The sequence below is a fragment of the Labrus mixtus genome, chromosome 6 (assembly GCF_963584025.1).
Source record: "Labrus mixtus chromosome 6, fLabMix1.1, whole genome shotgun sequence".
In the NCBI taxonomy this organism is placed as follows: domain Eukaryota; kingdom Metazoa; phylum Chordata; class Actinopteri; order Labriformes; family Labridae; genus Labrus; species Labrus mixtus.
This window is the reverse complement of record NC_083617.1, coordinates 11,842,456-11,862,724: the sequence shown is the minus strand read 5'-3', so window position 1 is coordinate 11,862,724 and position 20,269 is coordinate 11,842,456. Positions and strand designations below refer to the sequence as shown.

Here is a 20,269-nt window from a genome sequence, read left to right as displayed (position 1 = left end):
GAATGTGAATATATACAACCAGGATTTAACTAAGCATTACCAGTCTTAAATAGGAAGATTAAATATGGAAGATTGAATGTAAATGTGCAAAAACAGAGTCGTAAATGGTTGTAAATTAAATATGAAAGATTACATGTAAATGTGCAAAAACAGAGTTGTAAATGGACAGTATTGACATAAGTACTAAAGATATCAAAAATAAGAATGAATGTGAATATATACAACCAGGATTTAACTAAGCATTACCAGTCTTAAATAGGAAGATTAAATATGGAAGATTGAATGTAAATGTGCAAAAACAGAGTCGTAAATGGACAGTATTGACATAAGTTAAAGTGCATGAGTGTAGACATATTATAAGCAGAAACTATACAATATAACGGCGAGTAGACAGACAGATGAAGTGAACATGAGTGCAGGGATAATTTGTAAATTTAAACATGTGCAGAACAGATCACAGTATGGAGAGACAGATATTATCATGATGACAGTTCTCTGCTCGCATGAGGTGAGCTGTTGTTCTGTTTGACAGTGGCTTCTGGGTTCTATCAAAGTTTTCAACCACATCTCATGTTTTTCTGGCAAAATAAGCCTGTAGCCATGTAATGGTATTATATCAGGGCACATTGTTGCAATGTATTGTTTAGAATAGAATAGAATAGAATAGAATAGAATAGAATAGAATAGAATTACTTTATTGATCCCAAACTGGGAAATTGTGGCGTTACAGCAGCAGGTTATCCAACACACAATATGAGTAAAAAAACACAATGTTAGCAAATCTAAACACAATATAATATTAAATACAAAGTACTAAAAGATATCAAAAATAAGAATGTGAATATATACAACCAGGATTTAACTAAGCATTACTAGTCTTAAATAGGAAGATTAAATATGGAAGATTGAATGTAAATGTGCAAAAACAGAGTCATAAATGGACAGTATTGACATAAGTTAAAGTGCATGAGTGTGGGCATATTATAAGCTGAAACTATATAATATAATGACGAGTAGACAGCCAAATGAAGTCAACATGAGTGCAGGGATAATTTGTAAATTTAACATGTGCTATATCCATTTCTGAATCTTTATATCTACTCAAAGTGCCACAAAGAGGCAATTCATATAGATAATGTAGTCCTACAAATAATGTTTGCCCTTGGCCAAAGAAGAATTATCTTACCATAATTAGATTGCAGAATAAGGAAAATGTGAGTAGGCTATATTTGCTACATGTATACTCAGTAGAAGGCAGAAGGAATGTTTTATTAATAGCTATTTAGTAAACGCAAACTAGTGTAATCATCATCTGCATAACATATTCACCTAATATGGGCTATGAAATATTGATAAATCATACATTTAACAGACATGACAGCTAAGAAACAATTTCCCTGTTATATCGGCTTGTGTGTGTGTTTGTGAGAGAGTAAATTAAAGGCAAATGTACCAGCGCTTTGGAAAAAAAGTGCAACATAAATATAGTCCATTAATTACTTATCCAAAATTAATCAGTCACATCTTTTCTGGGAACTCTAATTCCCTCTTCTCACAAGGCGTGACAAGCAGCATTAACAGGCAGCTGTGGAGAACATTGCTCAAGAACATTTTGGTAGGGAAGAAGGATATGACTGATGCTGAAGGGCAGTGATTCTGTTGACATAATCACTGCCCTTCTGCCATGGCATTACCAGCATTAAAAATATGTATTCAAGAAAAAAAACCAGACACAATTATATTGCGAAATCAATGCATTTTTATTTTTTTTTTCATTTTTAGGTTGATTTTTTTTTAAAGACGTCTGAAACATTTGTGGTGGCATCATTGCTGCTATAGCCTCTAAAAGACCTTGAATAACCAAAGTGCTAGAATAGTTACATTTCAATGGCTTCACTCTTGTTAGTAAGAATTGTACATCAAAAAATCTGCTCAGGTGAAAACACATATCAAACAAAATTGACAAAAATTGATAGTTCAACCATATCAAAGGATCCTCTACCCCCTGATTGACATAGTAGTATAAGGGGATGTGGTACAGCACCCTACCTGACTTCCTTGAAACCCCCCCCCCCCCCCCAGCCCCTCAAAAAAACAAAAACAAACAAACATAGTTTTCATGTCCACAGCATAGACATCAGCATACTGAGTCATCTCACCAGTAGAACACCACACTTGAACTGCATGGGCATCTAATGAAATCCAATACAAAGATAATCCTTTATGTAATGTAAAGTAAGATTTTTTGCCAATGATCTAGTGAAAACAAGTCTATTCGACACTGCATATACAGACTCTCAAGCCTAAAAAGATCACACAGTTTCAGAGTTAAACACAATTTATTTAATGTTTAAATAATTGCTTTTGACCATCCAGTGTTTTTGTCATACAATATGCTATTTAGATCTACAATCAAATAATGTTTTTATGTGTCCTTAATGTGAGTAGCTTTTAAATTAAGGAAATAGTTCACCAAAAAATCCAAAATGAAATGCCCCAGTTTTCCTTAAATATCACAGCAGCGGTTAGAAAACCAAATTGACACACTGCTAAAATGATTACCAACAGTCTAACAGTGTACAGAGACTCCTACACCTTATAGCCAATACGCACGATACAGTTATAATTTTACAGCGAGCCAGCCTACTAGCATTTACATTCAGATTAAATCGTTCTCTTAGCAGAAGCTGCCCTCTGTTTTCACATAAACAGACAAGACATAACACCCTCAAGAAGCTATAGTTCTTTTTTTCATCCTCACCCCAACATGATTAATGTTTAATGGTACCCCTTTTCATTTTAAAATATAAAATTGGTGACAAATGTGAGGGCTATATGTGTACACAGATAAAGGGTTTTATTTGTCGTTTGAATACAGTGTTTGCAAACTTGTAAAAATTTTACTTAAAATAATGTGAACAGCATGCATGAAAACATGAGAACTCTGAAAGGCTGCTTTTTGTAGGATTAGATCCATTACTGAAAAGTGATTTTCTGGAAAGTTCTGTTAAAATCAAACTAGCTGTTTTTTCCCCATGTACAAACATTATACCAGCTCTAATAATTAATTATACAAGAACCTGTGAAGTTACACTCAAATCTTTAAAAGTGGAACCAATTCAATAAATTTTGAAAGCACTTGAAAAGGTAACTCTCCTTAGTGCGTTCTCAACCAGTCACTTATCCCCTTTTTAAAGATTTTTACACATCGTCATTTTATATACAGAAAAAAGCTTTTGTGTTAGTTTAAGTTTTAAAAAGGAAGAAAAAAATCCCAAAACAATTTACATCTTGACAACAATGGGTTCAAGAAAAAACTATAAGGCGAGTGTTGAAGTTGTATCAGAAGTGTTCCGTTTTGTTTTTGTGTTATTGTGTCGACTTCTTTCCTTCCACCCTCCATGTGGATTGAGCTCTTGTGCCATCTTTGGTCACAGTTGCACCTGTGTGGTTGTCGGTCAGGGGAGTCTTTTTTCCCCAACTCATTTTCACAGCAAACAATGCTCCTTTCAAAGGCTCTCACAACACTGGTGGACCGAAGACACGTTGTTTCACACAAAAAGCAGGAAGCAGAATCATTGTCCGTGGGTCCACTACAGTCAGAAAGTGAGAACCCCCCCCCCCACCCCTCAGTCCTCTGATTGACAGGCGGGTGAGTTTTTCATGCTCATGCGTTTAGTCAGAAGGGTCGACTCCTCTTGTGTGAAAACCGTTTGTTTGAAGCAGATTGTTGCGAACTGGACTGTGCCTGAAGTCCTCACAACGGAACCCTTCAGCCCTCTGAACACCTCACACCGGGAACCATTTCACTTAGTTCCTGCAGATCTGTAAGACACAAAATAGCACCAGACATATTATATTACAGTAAATTATGTTAAGTTAGATTTATAGTGTCAGGAATAGAACAATTATGCTTCCCAAAGAATGTGCCAATACCCCCAATAACTATGGAGGAATTAATTCAAACCATTAAACTAGGAACTTGGTCCTGAGATTTTAAAGACATTTAATGCTGCTATTGCCACAAGACAGTCCCCCCCCCCCCCCCCCCCCCCTCAATGCTGGTCACTAATGTCACTAATTACACGCACATTAAAAAAGGTGAAAGTCCCACTAATGTTAAAAAGATTTTTTTGCATTTACAGTGAACAATGTCATATCAACCATTATTCATCCTGACCAGGCTGGTTTTGTCAAAGGCAGGACCTCTTCAGATAGCCTCAAACGCCTCTTGTGTCTAGTCAGGACTACTGAAGACCTAAACAACCAAATAGCTGCACTTCCTTTAGCACTTCATCGCGTTAGCTGGAGCTATTTAAATTTCACTCAAAGAATTTGGATTTGGAACTTTGTTTCAAGATGTAATCAAATCATATATAAATTGTCAAAATCTATAGTAACAACTAATGGTTTGAGATCAACTGCTTTCCCGGTAGGTCTTTGAACAAAACCGGGTGACCCACTCTCACCACTTCTCTTCATCGCAGAAGCTCTAAGGCTAAATGGAAAACAACATGTTCATTTGGATTTGGTCAACTAGTTTTCAATTATCTCCCAGTAAAAAAAGATAAACCAAATGTGAGGGGATGCCTTCATCTAAGTTCTGCTTCAAAAGTCATCTTCAAAACTGTAAATTCCAGTGGGTCACATAAAATCTCAAAACTTTAGGTATATTTCTGAACCCAGAACTTGAATAATTGTATCACACATGTACAACTTCTTCTACAGCGATGGGATCAATTACAGATTTCATAAACTAAACTTCCTTCCAAGCATACTGCCACTTAGTATCACAACATCTATATTCAGCACTTCAGATAAAATGATTAGTCAACTCATTTAGGCTGGGAAAAGGGCTAGGGTGAAACTTAAAAGACTCCAGGCTAAAATAGATTATGGAGGAATGAAACACCCTAACATGAGACTCTATCAGGAAGCCTTCCTGGGTGTGCAGACAGTATCACTTCTGCTAAATAGAGAAAATAGACCTGCGTGCTTAGATCTGGAGGATGAACTGAACGCCCAATTTAAGGCCGTTGACTACTTGAGCCAATGTCCAAAGACTACTACCCAAAATCCAATGATTTTGCACACTAGAAATATCTGGCTTCATATAGTTACAGGAAAGAGGTGTCATCATCTCTTCGATTTGGAATGACCCAAAACTCAAAATAGGAGGGAAGATTTTCTTCCGGAAAGAGTGGCACTCGAAGGAGAGTGAGAACATTGAATGTCTTTATTGTAATAATATTTTAGAACACACTTAGGTTCAAAAGCTGTGTGGGAAAGAGATTTGGAAGTTACTTTTGAAGAGGAGGAATGGACCAGACTTCACGAGAGATGCTGAAACCCATGAGAGGTGCAAGGTCAAAAGTGTTTCAATTCAAAATATTGAATAGACTATACTAGATACCAGTAGGGTGTGGGGATGAGTCACTCAAACCTCTTTGGCGATGTAAACAGAAACCGCCTACTATGAACGGCTGATTTATAAAATAAAGGGAAAACTGGACACTTATGTGATCACTTTTTAACACTTATTTATTTTAGTTTTATTTGTATTAGAGCTGTTGATGTTGTTGTCACTTATTACCTTATTTGTATTTGTAAATCATTTGGTACATAATCATGTATGTAGAAGTCCTTCTGAATGAGTATTTTCTGTTGCCCAGATTGTGTTAACGTGTCTGATTATTTATTGTATTTCTACTTTCTCCTCTTTTCATCATTATGAAGAAGTATGTGACTGCATGAAAAATGTTTGACAATTCTGTCTTTGGTGTTTGAAGGAAACAATACAAATCAAGGTGAAAAAAAATTATCTGCGATTTATACAAACGTAAATATTTTTGAATGAGGAAGAATTATCGTTATGTACAAATGTTCAAATTCAACCTTTAATCTACAAAAGAACCGTTATTCTTGGAGTGAAAACACTTTTTAAAGCGCATGAGATCGCCACAATCCCCCAATTCTTTTTGTATGACGAGCTGATGAATGTTAACTAGACCTGATGGTGTGTGGGATTTTAAGGTGACCTCTGTTACCATGGTAACTCTGTCATACCTCACAGTAGTGCCATATTATTTCTGAGTCAGTTTTTTGTACAGATGGAGTGATTCACTGCAAACCCAACATAAGCGGTGGACAGCAACAGGGATTAACAGTCTGGCCAAGGGGATAACAAACTCTTTTTGGAAGCCACAATGCTATTGTGAGTCGGGGATTTAGTTGACAAAAACAGGCATGGAGGATATGAGCAGGGCAATATAATGCTGAGGTGAGTCGCATCCATCAGCTCTGTTCTCTGTACAAACACATTCAGTGAAACAAAGATGGCAGAAATGTTGCCAGAGGATAACCAGGCTCAGACATCAGTCAGCCTTTTGCACTGAGTCTGTGTGACAGTGCAACTATCTGGAGAGGGGGGGGGGGGTAAATAAAGGAACTTTTTTTAAAACATTGTTTGGCTTTCTTCTCTTGAGTTAGATGAGTAGATGAATACATCTTCCTTTATTAAGACCTGAGCTGGAACTTTAAGGTTAATAGTTTAGCATAAAGACAGGAAGCACAAGAAAAGAGCTAGTTTCGCTCTGTCAGAATTTATAATATGAAATGTAAAAAAAACAACTCCAAATCTCAGTAATAAACAAACTGTATATTTTTTGACTAATTAAAAAACTAAGAACTTTTTGTAGAGTTACATGGGGTTCCCATGAAATCAGAAAATATTCAACCTAAAAGACAGTTACTTATTTTCAAAAATATTAAACAATTATTCTGCACTAGCAGGCATGAAAGTGTGTTAGCAACCAATGTAACACTTCCTTATAATTGTATGTCTCTCCTCCTGTGACATTTATCTGACAGTTCAAACCCATACCAAAAATGTAATTATGTTTGTCTATGTATCTGTACATGTGGTTGTATGTGAATGTAATAATATAACAAACATTTGACAGTAGAAGACCTGTCTGCAGATAAGTAGTGGCACAATATCTGCTAATGAAGCCAAACAAAGAACCTCTGTAGAATATAGAAATTGGGTTGGAGCAGAGGAACTTGAAAAATTTAGTCATATTCAAAAGAAGGAAGCACACAGATAAAAGGGATACTTACACATAGAAACATAAAACACATAATTTGACAACCACATGGACAACAAACCAGGAAATAGGAGATCACGTTATCGAAACAGAGAGTGAACTACTGTACCTGGTAGAGCAAAACCATCCCTATGAGTGGAGCTTTTTGTCCCCTGATCTTCTGTCATCCTTTCGCCTGCTATTCCTCGACCCCTCTCCTTGCTGGAAAACACAAACATGCACAGAAATAGTTGAGAAGCTATATTCTGATGCTCTGATAGGTGGAAAAAAAAAGTTGTGACCCAACACAGAAAACCTGTAAAAAACTTGAGGTAAAGGAACAAAAATCTCCACACACTGCAGGAAGAGCAATCTGAAAAACTAGTAGGTGTTAGTAGAAGCTCAGTTGATAGGAATTTAATCAGCACCCAAACCAAACAACAACCAGACACCTGGAAATATAAACAAATATCAGATATTATGAAATGAGTTAGGAACAAAAGAGGCAGATTGTGTTTTCACAGCAGAATCACGACACGCATTAGTCATACTGTTGACTAATCGGTTAAACACTTGAAAGAGCAGTAAAATCACACAGCTCGGAGCAGTCAGCACCCTCTTTGTTATGCAATACAATAGACCCTGTCAAAACACAACATGCAAGCATGCACTTCAAATGAATGCATTTATTGTTTGTGTTGTGTCCAAAGAGACATAATGAGGACACATTTTTAAAATCCAGTGAATCAGAAATTCACCTTAAGTGATGGAGGGATACATAATCAAATCCAACGGATCCTTTTTTTTACTCAATTGTTTGACTTCAAGCTGTACTCGGAAAGCAGAGATGTTACTCATAGGTGTGTAACACCCAGAAGTAACAGGTGTCAGTAAACTCTGCTGTTTTAGAGACAGTAATTATTCCTTTACCTCTACAGCCCAAATGACCTCAAAAATAAACTTCAATGCAAGGAATGATGTTTTTCAAATGCTTGACAATGTAACAGAATGTTTTAATTCTGTATCAACACATTTCCCCCTGGGATTAATAAAGTATTTCTGATTCTGATTCTGATCTTCATGTTCCAACACTTCAGTTAATTTCTATGCAGCTGGGTGAAAAAAAAAAAGGGGGACCAGAGTCTTATGGCTACACATAATATTAAACATCATACGGGAGATTATTTACAATTCTTCTTGTTTTTCATTACCTATTTCCATCTTATACACAAGTTGATAATATGCTGTGGATTTGAACAATGCTTGGCCCTGAAGAATGACTAGATCTGCTGCTAGGTCATTGGGGTTGAAGAGGTTTTTTTTTTAGGTGAGATGAGGAAGCTCTTTTTTGTTATTTGACTCTTTTGTGATGAAGGCAGATCAAATACGTGTTTTTTTCACTTAAGTCTTGCCAAGTGCAGCTTCAAATCGAAGGTTTGCATTCGCTTTTTACGATTATGTTCTCCTCACTGCTGATGTTTTCTGATGGGAGAATCATCCCATCTTATTAAGCCTTAGAACCCAGGAACACAGTTAAAGGGGGGGGGCGTTCATGCCGACCTCTGGTCCGTCCTCCTGCAGGATGGGACTGTGCTGAAGGTCTCTGAGCCACCTGTCCTCTCCTTGGTTATCTGGCGTGGGAGTAGACATCCGCCGTATAACCTTTCTGATTACCTGCGCCGTGTAAAAGGGTGTTGACAAAGGAGGACAAGATTTGTCAAAGTCTGCTATTATCAAAAAAAAACAAAAAACATGAAGCTTCTTGTGAAAGGTTTGACATCAGAGCTGGGGATGTAAACAAAACAATACGTTACTTTTCTACTGATGAGGTTACCATCCCGGTCCATATAGTGTTCCTCTGTCATAGTCTCCCCTGGGATATTCTTAGCTTCTTCTCCCTGCAAGTGTTCGTGGTTAGCTCATGAGTAAAGGCACACAAAGGGCCGATTCAAATAATAGGATAAAACAACCCAACACCATCACCACACCAAAGAAGTTCCTTGAGGAAAAATGTCAGAAAGAGGTAGCTGACTATGTTAGTCTTCAACAAGCCAATGTTACCTTTCAATTTGACAGGTAAATATGTACACAAACATATCTATGAGCACAAAGAGATGAAAAATATCAGAACACCAAGAAAAACTACACCAGACTCTAAACCAAACCAGACCAAACAACCCAAGCCAAGGCTAAATCCAGCTTCTGCACCAGGCTTCAAGGGTACCTTTAAAATGAGACGGCGTCGGAAGATTCTGGTAGTTACAGTCTGTTCTTCCTCTGAACCGGAATCTACACTAACATGCTGCTGGGGAACGTATTGTAAGTTCATGACAAATACAAAGGAGGAGAAAAAAAAAAAAGAACACAAATGGGCAAGAAAAGAAGTTAATAAAAGGCATTTAGCAAATGTCCAGTTTGGCTGTCACAAAAAAAGGGATCCTGAAATAAAACAATGAAGTTTATGTTTCTTCACAAGTTTCTCCTAAAAAGAAAATAACAGACTCACAATGCAACATACTTTGGTATCAACGGAATATAAAAGATTCAATGTACACTCTGTTCAGGGTCAATTCAAATGGCCTTTCTTTGCATTACCTGAACTTTTTTCTCGGACACCAGTGCTCCTTCTTCCTTTTTGCCATTTGATGATTCGGATGAGCCGCCCTGAGGTGAGTGCTTTGAGTTGTCGCCGTTGTGCCGGGACCGCCCTGATTCGCCCCTTGACGAGGAAGTGATGGAGTCACTGGAGTTCTCTTGGCTGTGTGGAAAGAAAAACAGAATTAGCATCGTAGTTGTAGGAGCTGAAAAAAATAATCAGAGAAGTTTAAAAAAAAAAAAAATCTTAATTAATAGATTTGACATTAAATATTTTCTATTGGTTATACTTTGAAGCTTATAGTTTTATAACACTTGTACCTTTCCCGCCTGTCGAGCAGGTCTGAGCTGACACTACGGCCTGGCGTTGGCGGTTCAACATTGACGCTCGATGAATCGCTGTGCCAACCTGAAAGTGAACACATGTCTTTTTCTGCCTGTTCAACCTGATCGAGAGTCTCCTGAATACTGGCCTTGATCATCTCTTCGTCCTCCTCATTTTCCTCTGAGCCATCTTCTTTCTCGACCTCCTCACACAGAGATCCTAATGGCTCTTCTGTGTTTTCTGTGTCTCTCGCTTCCTCCTCCTCCTCCTCCTCCTCCTCCTCTTCATTGGACCCAGAATCCCTCGGCTGACGTTCCTCAAGTGCCTCAACCCAGGCCTGAGGGGAGAGAGGACTGACAACCTCCTCCTGGGCTGTTTCGCCCCCTTCCAATGCCTTGCAAATCTCTCCTTCACTGCCGCACAACCGTTCTATGCCCTCAAACTGCAGCTCTCCATCTGTGTCATCTATTCTGTCATCCTCGTAGACCCTTTCCTCACTGCCCCCATCAACATTTTGAACCTCAGGTGTTACATTAACACACTCTTTTTTATCATCGTTTTCCACTTCATACCCGATTTTTATGATTTTATGCTGTTCTTCTGACAGATTTTGCACATCTCTTTCCTCTTCTACCGCACAGTGTTCCCTGTTATTCCCATCTTGCAGTGCATTCGCCACAACGTTCTCTTCCTCTGCAGATCCATCCTTCTGTTCCAACAAAATGCCGATGGTTTCTTCTGCCATCGTCAGCCTATCTGTTGTAACCATCTCACACTTTCTGTCAACATTTTGTATTAAGTCCTGCTCCATCCACTTTTCCACTGAGTACTTTCCCTCCGATAACTCTGCTGAAACCATCTCGGCAACCTTCTGTATTTCTTTTGTCACGTTCTTTTCACCTCCTTTCAAATCTACAACCTCTTGTGCGCTATTGGGAGCACCCATCTGCGCTCTTTTGTGTCCCATTAGTAATCTGTCAGGCGATGAAGGGGTGATGGATGATATTGATGAGAGTGAAGGGGAGGATGTGGAGAAAGCCATGTCAATGTCTGAGTCAAACATGGCAGGGAAGGAGCGTGACCTGGGCCTGTGGCTCAGCTCCATTTCTTGATAGGATCTGTCCTCCTCCTCACTCAGAAGCAGCTGGTCGTTCAGGGCAATGTGGGGCTTGCTGACCTTACGAGGAACAGTATCTGGGATGTCAAATACTGGGAAGGACAGGGCAAGCTCACAGGGTCTGGGGGGACTCCTAGGGGGGCTGTCAGGTTCTCCGCTACCGGGCTCTATCCCTGGGCTCCAGGGCAGGGGCTGTGGCTGCTGGGAGTCCGCCAACAGAGGGGTGTCTGGTTCTGGGTAACAGTGGTAGTGCTGGTTGGGATCAAGGGAAGGATTGGGGGTGACGGGGAGTTCGGGCTCCAGGAAATTGGGGTCAGAGTTCAGTGCAGCGGGGGACTGCAACTCCGCTAAAATGCTCTGATAATCTGTAGGTGACAGGATGACAAATGTAGAGACAAACACACACCGAAGCATGCCACAACATAATATAACACCCCACAAACACACACACATCCTAACACATACACCGTATGACGTGGAAAATGGCACCAGAGACTTAAGTTTGAAGCATGTTTCTAGACAACCAGAGAGAATGTATGCTGATATGTTTGCAGCACCTACATCATTTCAAAAATCATTTCATTGATCAAAAATCAATATCAAACATACGCAGTAAAGCAGAATAACAAAGCAATATACACTTTACTGAATATGTTTGCTGTGTCATATTCAACCCAAATGGTAATTCAAAAGTCAAATATAAAATATGCATACTCAAATTTTCAGTTATCAGAAAAGTTATGTTTTTGAGTAGTTGGATTTTTAATGAGCTTTTTATGAGTGGGACACATTTGTGACATTATTTCTTAATCATGTAGCGTGGGATGTGATGAGTGTAAAATGTTAATATTTGCTAGGGTGTCCTGTTACATGCTCACATGAGATAGTTGACAGATGAGAGATGTTAGAAGGAAAGAGACAGAAGGACGAAGGACAGAGCAGGCTAGATTAAGATTTCCATTGTGGAAGGGTCAACACGGGAAGCAGTGGGAGTGGGAGCGATCGAGGGTGCAAAGTTACACTGGCAAGCAGGACAGGGAGACAGAGAGCGAAGAGGAGGGGAGGTAGGAGTTGGGCTTGTACAACGGGACCCAGAGGGGGAAGCGGGAGGAAGGCAGGGAGACAAAGAGAGAGGGGAGACAGGTCGGGAGGAGGGGACCAACTGGGTGATTACAGACTCTTTGCTGTGAGAGGTGATGAAAGATGGTGAGGCCCTGTCTGAAGGAGAGGAAGGGCGAGGTGACACAGGTGTAGAGATGGGTTCAGATTGGTTAAGGGCATCAGCGGAGGATACGATGGTGACTTTGGCATGTGTGGTAGTAGAGTCAGAAGGGGCAGAAGTATGCAGGTCAGAGGTAGATCCAGATAATGTATCAGAGGAGGTGTTTGGTTCTGTTTGTGAGGGGTTTGGAGTCGGTGCGGTGAGCCTTGGGGAGCCTGGGACAGAGCTGGGAGAGGGGGGAACCGAGGTAGCTGAAGATGGAAAGGGTGGGGGGGAGCAAGGAACAGGTGAGGTAATGAGGGGGATCGGGGATGATGGGTGGGGCGAGAAAGGGAAGGCGGCGGATTGACGAGGGTCAGCAGTGGGGGACAGAGGCTGGAGGCATTGAGAAGAACGGGAGAGGAAGTTAAAATGTGAAGGTTCAAACGGCGCTGGAGGTGCCAAGTCTTTGAGGGAGATGGAGGACTCGTAACTCGGAGAGCGGCGTGAGGACAGGGGGCGGTAGTGTAGTGCGGTAGTGGGAGTGAGGGGAGTGGGTGGAGGTGTTGGGGTCGGCGTTGGAAAACAGGGGGAGTAAGTCGGAAGGAGAAAGACAGATTGAGTGCTACCGGGAGTTAAAGGTATGATAATGCAGACTGAGGGAAGGAATATAGCACGATATATGAAGAAGAGATAAAAAGAAAGTGGAAAAAAACATTGAAAATGTCATAATGTGAACCATGCAAGCACATACAACGAATGAAGTACATGACTGAGGGTGTGGATGAGAAGGCATGGGAGGGATGGATGAGGACGGTCAACACATGACTCTTAATTTGTTAAGAGCTGTTATGTGCTGTTATCAGCAGTGGATACTGCTACAGGGAGGTGATGGGAGGCAGGAGGGACAGGAGGAGGAGGAGGAGGCAGTCTGGTTTCACAGAAGAAGAGATGCTCTCATCTATCAGAGGAAGGCTCAGAGGAACTGGAGGAGAACTAAGAGAGCTAGGCTACGCTAAAACAATAGAGGAAAGCAGACTCTACAGGGTTAAGTCATTTTTACTCAAGTCAGACATTATTGATAAAAACATGAAAAGTAGTGTCTAGTATGCAACATGCATAGAATAGGATTTTAACAGCAGATTTTGACCATTTGTGACAACTGGATACACTATTAGTCATTTGTAGAGGAGTATACAAGACAGGACTTACAGAAAGAAGTTGGTAAGAAAACGTCAATTCGATTAGATCAAGTTAATATTGAAGTGTAATAAAAGTGCCAGTTGTCCAAACAAAATCAAATCAAATCTGACACTACATCCATGTCTTTAGATATTTGCACTTAAGTCTATAGTTTATAATCCATGCACTGGCACAACTAAAAGGTAGCAGGGAGAGGTAAGAGGTCAGCTAGACAGAGCTAAACTTTACCATCAGCCTGATCCTGGAAAACAGCGTTATCATCGGCAAAACATCTCGTGCCTGAAATGTTACCATAGTCAAATATTGGGCCCTCCAGTAAAGTCACAATATCCATCCGATTGACTTTGGTCAGCACTGCAGATAAGGCATCCGCTGTGGAGAAAAGTATGACGACAAAAAAAAACAACTTAGTCCGTAAATCAAGCTCTGAAAGAGGACAAAAAAAAAGGTTCAAAGAGGAAAGAGATTGAAACAGTAAGGTTTTCAGATGTAAAAATAGTCTTACTTGTGGCATTTTTCCCTTCCCGACCGACCCATTTCTTAAGAAGCATGAAGCTCTGCGCTGTCAAAGAGTTGGGGTTCTCTAATCTGACGTGGTTGATCTCATCCACTGTGAAGTTCATCTCCCGAGCCAGCTCTGTGATGGGAAACAGAAAGAGAGACACAATATTTAAATTTGAAAAAAGTACCTATCATTTTGTTCAGTATAGATAAAGACTGCAAGAGGTAATATACAATATACATATTTGGATTTCAGAGTGTGACTGATAAAAACCCCTATTCAGTTGTCACCACATTTAAAATCCAATATACAGTGTAACTGTTAGTCCCTTAATAAATTACATTTTTCTTGTACTCTTATGGCTACATTTTCAAAACACAATTTATTTGTAAGTTATTTTGTTGACCAGAAGAGGGCAGTAAATAGCAGGGTTTGTGACTGATAGGGCCAAAGAAAGAAAGTAAGGTAGGCAAGGATTAAGAGGGAGAAAAAGACAAATGCAGAATGTGTTCTACCTGTCCAACTAAGTCCCAGGTGATCTGCGACGATAGCCATCCGCAAATCTGTTCGCTCACAAGGACTTTGGGGACCTGGAAAGATAGAGGACAATCACTCATCAATAATTCACAGTCCTATCCCCACATACACTAATGTAAGAGATAAATAAATATGTACATATTTTTCCTTTTCTGGCCACATATCTATCCCATTAACATATTTTTTCTTCGTTATGTGAAAATATATATATATGTATAAATATATATAAAGTGTTAGTGTATCACTGTAGTATGGCTTTATTATGCGAGTTAAGAATTATTTTCCCATGATGGCAAGAAAAGGGTATTTCACATTAGAGACATAATGAGCAACTTAAATATGTTCATAGAATAAGTGGTGCTCTGTGACTGTTTGTGGTATGTATCCTCTAGGCAGGCAGTAACTGTCATGAGAACCACACAAAACAAAGCATGACTGTCAACAACGGACTCTAAGTTCTACACAGAAAATTCTATGTTAGAGTCTAACACGTAAACATGCGGGGCACTTTTGTGTGTTCTTTTCCAACACTAGTTAGTTCAAATGACAATTGATACATGGACAAATCTGTAGGAACAAACTAATGCAATAACTGGGTAGCCACCCTGCACAGACAGACAGACAGACAGACCAGGGAGTTGTCAAAAAAGGGACTGGTTGTGCCAGTGGACCAGTCACTACTGCTGGCATGCTCTCTCTACTATACAGAGGTTAAAAAGGGTTGGCAGAGGGGAACATAGGAAAGAGAATCTTGCAACAAGGACAATACAGTACACATTACATCAATGACAAAAAAAGAAATTTAAATGACAGCTACTGTTCTGAAGAGAATATGTAAACACGCCACAGGCATTCCAGTCAATCCATTAAACGATCACAACGATGTCATGCAACTAAAAGTGAAATATAAAAATATATAGATGTATTTTTAACATAGTGTGAAAGTTTTACAAACTAGGCTTGATCTCCGCGATGGGAGGCGTTCGAGACCCTGTGAGTCCCTGACTGCCCTCCTTCCCACCAGTCCGCCTACTCCTCCTGTTCCTCTCACTGCCGGAGGCCCTGTCCGTCGTCGCCACCTTTGCCCTTACGGACGCGGCCCCGGCCTCAGCCCTCGAACCTCTACCAGACCTGGATGAGCGGGAGGGCTGGGAGGGCTGGGAGGGCTGGGAAGGCTGGGAGGCGTCCGACAGAGAGGTGCTCCGGGAGGTGCTGTCTTCCTCCGACTGCTCTGTCTGCGCCTTTTTCTCCTCGTCTGACAGGCGGTCCACCAACTTTAGCGTCTCCCCGCTAATGCTTTTAAAGTACTCAATGGTGCGCTTACAAACCTCACTGGGGTTCTCCTGTCTGTCCTGTCTACCTGTAACGCTACTGGCCTGATTCCTGTCCTTAGGCGGTAGCCTTGAGGGTAACTTTATGGCTGCTCTGTCTCTGTCCAATGCCCTTGTTGGCTGTGAGGTAACCCGGAGTGAAGCAAGTGAACTAGCCGTAGTAGCGGGACTACTCCTTTTTACATCCTTGATTGGTATTCTAGACCTGGGCTCTACTTTTGCTATGGCTGGCTCTCCTCTTTTCCGTACTTCAACCGTCACTGCCTGTTTGTGTTTATGTTTGCCTATGGCTGTTCCCTGTGTGTGAAAAGACCACCCTGACGCTTTGACTGGAAGCCTCGACTTCGGCTGCTTCACTTCACTTTCTTTAACTGTTTCGCTTATCTGCTCTTGCACTTGATTGCTTTTGTGAACTTCCACTCTCTCTTCTAAATCCCTACAGCACAATGTTTCTATCCTGCTGGCCTTCTGAAGAGTGGGCTCAGAGGAGGACTGCAAATTAAACACCACACTACCACATTGGATGTAGTTGGCCTGAACGCTGGAGGACTCGAGGTTGTTGTTGTTGTTGCAGTTTTCAGAAGGGTAATCTCTTCTTTCTAGCTTGGACTCAGAATGTCTGATGGACTGGCTCTCTGTACACTGACCCTCTATACTGATATATTCTGGCACCATCTGACCCTCCGAAATCTCAGCTTTACAATCGGTGAGATCCCCCGAGTCTTTTTTCACAGTAATAGAGGCAGCTATGCCCATCTTAATTGGAGTGCGTAATTTGGGATCAACCTTAGAGGCTGTGATTGTGCAAGAAGAGGCGGTCTCAGCTATGGCTTCACAGGTTGGGGCATCGGTACCAGTATGGCCAGTGTCACTGCCGGGCTGTGCAGGGCCGCATTTTGCTGCTGATGCTGCTGGTGTTGTTGGTGTAGTGCTGCTGTCTGTGGTTGTATCTATAACATTCACCATCCCATCTACTGCGGCCCCTGTTTTTGACTGAGAGGAAATTACCCCCAGGACCTTGCCCCCTCTCCCCTTTTCCCCTGTTTTTGGGTCAGAGGAATGCTCACCAATCTGGAAAAACTGAAGCCTCTCTTCAACAAAGTCCCGCTTGCTCATGTCAATAGCACCACTGCGGGTCATCTCAAACATCTTCCCTTCGTGGAAAGGGAAGGGGTTAGGCTCACTAGTCGGTGTGCTCTCATCAGTCGGTGTTCGAGCAGGAGTTGTGTCAGGAGTTGTAGCCTGGGATTTGTCGTCCACCGATAAACCAAAGGGCTTTGGGTCCTCATCTTTTGCCTTTGAATCAAAAACTCCATCATTTTCACCCCCTTTGGTTGACCAGGGGTCAAAGTCCAGGCCTTTGGTGGCAACAGTTTTAAAGGTTGAATTTAGCTCTTCTTCTAGTTGGTAGCCAAAGTAGTTTTCTCCAAAGCTCAACCTATCTGGATGTCTTCCTTCAAGGGTATAATCCTTTTCATCTCCACTGCTTTTCGCTGAGGATGTGCTTGTTTTAGTCTTTCCATTCTCGCCACCTTCTTCACATTTCTCTTCCTCTATCACTTCAAGCTTTGACTGGCTAAATGAGCGGTCAGTTGGTTTTCCATCATTGGAGAGACTAGAAGTTTTAGGGTCCTCGCTCAGTCCATCATCCTCATCCTGCAGGTCATACCCATCTAAAGAGTCTACTTCAGTTGCATCTGTGTCATGGGAGAACTCAGCAGTGGTTGCTATGGAACAGTCAGTAATTGACTGGTCATTGCCATTTTGTTCTAAGTCGGCATCATCCCCCTTTACAACACCATTGAGTCCGGAGTCTTTGTCATTTGCATCTGTCTCCGCTCTATTTTGTTTTTGCCCTTTTTCTCCCTCCTCTTTCATTTTGAATGTGTACTTCTTGATTGGAATGGGATGGAAAACAGATTCATCATCACTAGAGTCGCTGTTATCAGCTCCAGGGGGGATAGGGGATGGAGGCTGGACCCTTATGATTGGCTCAGCAAGGAGATGCCTATCATGCTCCTCTTGAAGGTTCACCTCTATCATCTCAGTCTCTGCCTCGGAAGAAGCACATGAACCCCTTTTATCAGGGTCGGACTGCTCTGTCTCTAAAGGAGGTGGAGGAGGAAACTCAATATAAGCCACTCTTTTCTCCTTTGACTTTGGTCTCTGTGCATCCTGTTTTTTACTGTGATTCCCTGAGGACGCTGGCTTGGGTTTTTCTTTTGAGGGCTCCTTGTAGATGAAGGTTTTCCCTTCTTCCTCCTCAGACTCTTCGAGGATAGGGCTTGGCATGCCAGGCATGAAACCTATCACAGAGTCTGGTGTTCTTGAGGTCAGACTTACTTCCTCTGAGCTGGGGGTCTCAGGGGTCACAGGACTTTTCCCAGAGCTGTCCATGAAAGTCACTTGTTCTAGAGTGTCATCTTCTGGACTTCCTTGAGGAGATGGAGACTGTTTTTGCTTGACAGTGTAAAAAGCACCCCTAGTCTCATGCACTGTCCTACTCTCATGACTAACTATCTTTTTGTAGGTTCCAAGCTGCCCCGAAGCTGTTTCTTTCTCAAACTGCTTTCCTACTTGGATGCTAACATACACAGGTAAAGGTTTGATATCTTTGAATCCCTCTGTAACAACAACAGGAGTTACTTCTTCAAAATACTCTATCTGGTCACTATCAACACCATTACACACTACATTTGACACACTACCGTCTGAAGAGTCTGAGGATTTTCCTACTGATGATCCCCAAGTTGACTTGTTGGAATCAGAGCTACTGTGTAAGCGACTTTTAGCTAAAGTAGGTATATGGGACCCAGTCCTCTCATATGGTTCAACAGAGGCATCTAATTTTAAAGTGGTGGATTTGTGATTTTCTGAGAAATTAGATGGCTTTCTTACAGGTATTTGCGATTCCGAGTTTTTTTTTAGACTATCATTACTATTTGGATTTTCTCGGACAATGAATTCTGTGTAGATTATTTTCTTGGTGGTTTCTTGTCTTTGGGGATCACTGGTATTGCCATCATTAATTAGAGGTTGTGATATTTTAGGGGATTGAGATTTAAAGTTCCCGTAATCTTGGCCCTCCCATGCTTTAAATAACTTTTTATCATCCTGATCTGTTTTAGTGGTCTCGTGCTTCGGTGAGAACTTATTGGATTGGCTATCTAGACATCTCCTCTGGTTTCCTGGACTATCTGGTGTTTTTGGGGTGCTTGAACCAGAAAACACCTGATAGACGGGCAGTTTACTTTCCTGGAGCTTCCTGATGGGCGGATTTGAATTTTGGCCTGCTTGATGACTCCTTTCTTGCCTTTGAGCCTCTTGCTCAAACTTTAGTCTTACTGCACTCACTTTAGAAGAAGACATTTGAAAAGGCTTAGGGCTTTCACCTGTGCTTCCTTTTGATTTATCATCTTGCTGTCTTCGTTCTGAATCAGTGTATTGCAGCAATACTCTCCTCTCTGGACTGCTGGGTAAGCTTGCACATTTTCTATCGCTGGAGCTGAACCTGTCTCGTAGCCTTTCTCTGCTCCATTCCTCTCCACTACCCCCGTTTCTATAAGCTGACCTCTCTGGGCTGCTGTGTGTGGAACTGGGCCCTGATCGGGATTCCCTGAAGTCTGGTCTGCGAGATTTCTTCTCTGGAGATGAGAGCTCATCATTGAGTTGTTCTGTTTTATCACGAAAGAACTGGGACACCTCACTGAGCTTTTCCTCTGCCTCTTTTACAGTCCTGTCCACCCTGTCCTCATACATAAGCTGTCCTCTGTCCTTACTCTGAGCATCATCAGACACACGCATCCAAACAGACTGCTTTGGGCTACCAGGCTCAGAAGAGTACTGTAGGAGTGTCAGTTTGTCAAAGTTATCATCAACATTTGCCATTCTTCCAGATTTGTCAAAAACATTTCTTGATGACCTAAAAACATACTCTGTCCTTGGCCCAACTGATCTACCCTCACTGTGACTACTTCTGTCTGGTGAATGGAAGCGAGACCTATCTCTCAGATATTCCTCTGTGTCGGAATGAGACTGGTCAAATTTCTCAGACAGTAGCATTTTCTCTGCAAAATTATAAGATTCTCCCCTTAGTTCTGACGATTCATCCTCATTGTACTCTACAGATTGCTGGCTCAGTAGCTTTAATGTCTTGTAAGAGTCATCTGCCATGAGTTGGGCTGAACTGGGGCGACTTTCTTCCTCCATGGGTGTGCTCATTCTGGGAGAGTCAAGGTACACTGGAAGAGATTCCTCAGGCTCCTCCTCATCCTGTCTATTCCCTGGGTAGTAATACATTTCCTTCTCTGCATGGTTTTTAGTCTCTCTGATTATGACCTCTGTTGGGTCTGTTTTATTGCCTTTTTCAATAT

General features: G+C 41.4%; 1 protein-coding gene across 5 annotated transcripts in view; it reads right to left on the bottom strand.

The window, feature by feature from the left end:
• Nucleotides 1-1,736: 1,736 nt before the first annotated feature.
• Nucleotides 1,737-20,269, bottom strand: part of LOC132975454 (ankyrin-3-like) — a 130,444-nt gene continuing 111,911 nt past the window's right edge. For all 5 annotated transcript variants that reach the window (XM_061039997.1, XM_061039996.1, XM_061039998.1 and 2 more), the window contains 10 exons: nucleotides 14,544-14,618; nucleotides 14,032-14,163; nucleotides 13,755-13,898; nucleotides 10,002-11,487; nucleotides 9,681-9,843; nucleotides 9,310-9,390; nucleotides 8,900-8,983; nucleotides 8,646-8,759; nucleotides 7,216-7,307; nucleotides 1,737-3,825 (listed from right to left, as the gene is read on the bottom strand). In XM_061039997.1, coding sequence (XP_060895980.1) covers nucleotides 7,236-7,307; nucleotides 8,646-8,759; nucleotides 8,900-8,983; nucleotides 9,310-9,390; nucleotides 9,681-9,843; nucleotides 10,002-11,487; nucleotides 13,755-13,898; nucleotides 14,032-14,163; nucleotides 14,544-14,618 — 2,351 coding nt within the window. In that variant the 3' untranslated portion in view covers nucleotides 1,737-3,825; nucleotides 7,216-7,235. The remainder of the gene's footprint in view (nucleotides 3,826-7,215; nucleotides 7,308-8,645; nucleotides 8,760-8,899; nucleotides 8,984-9,309; nucleotides 9,391-9,680; nucleotides 9,844-10,001; nucleotides 11,488-13,754; nucleotides 13,899-14,031; nucleotides 14,164-14,543; nucleotides 14,619-20,269) is intronic.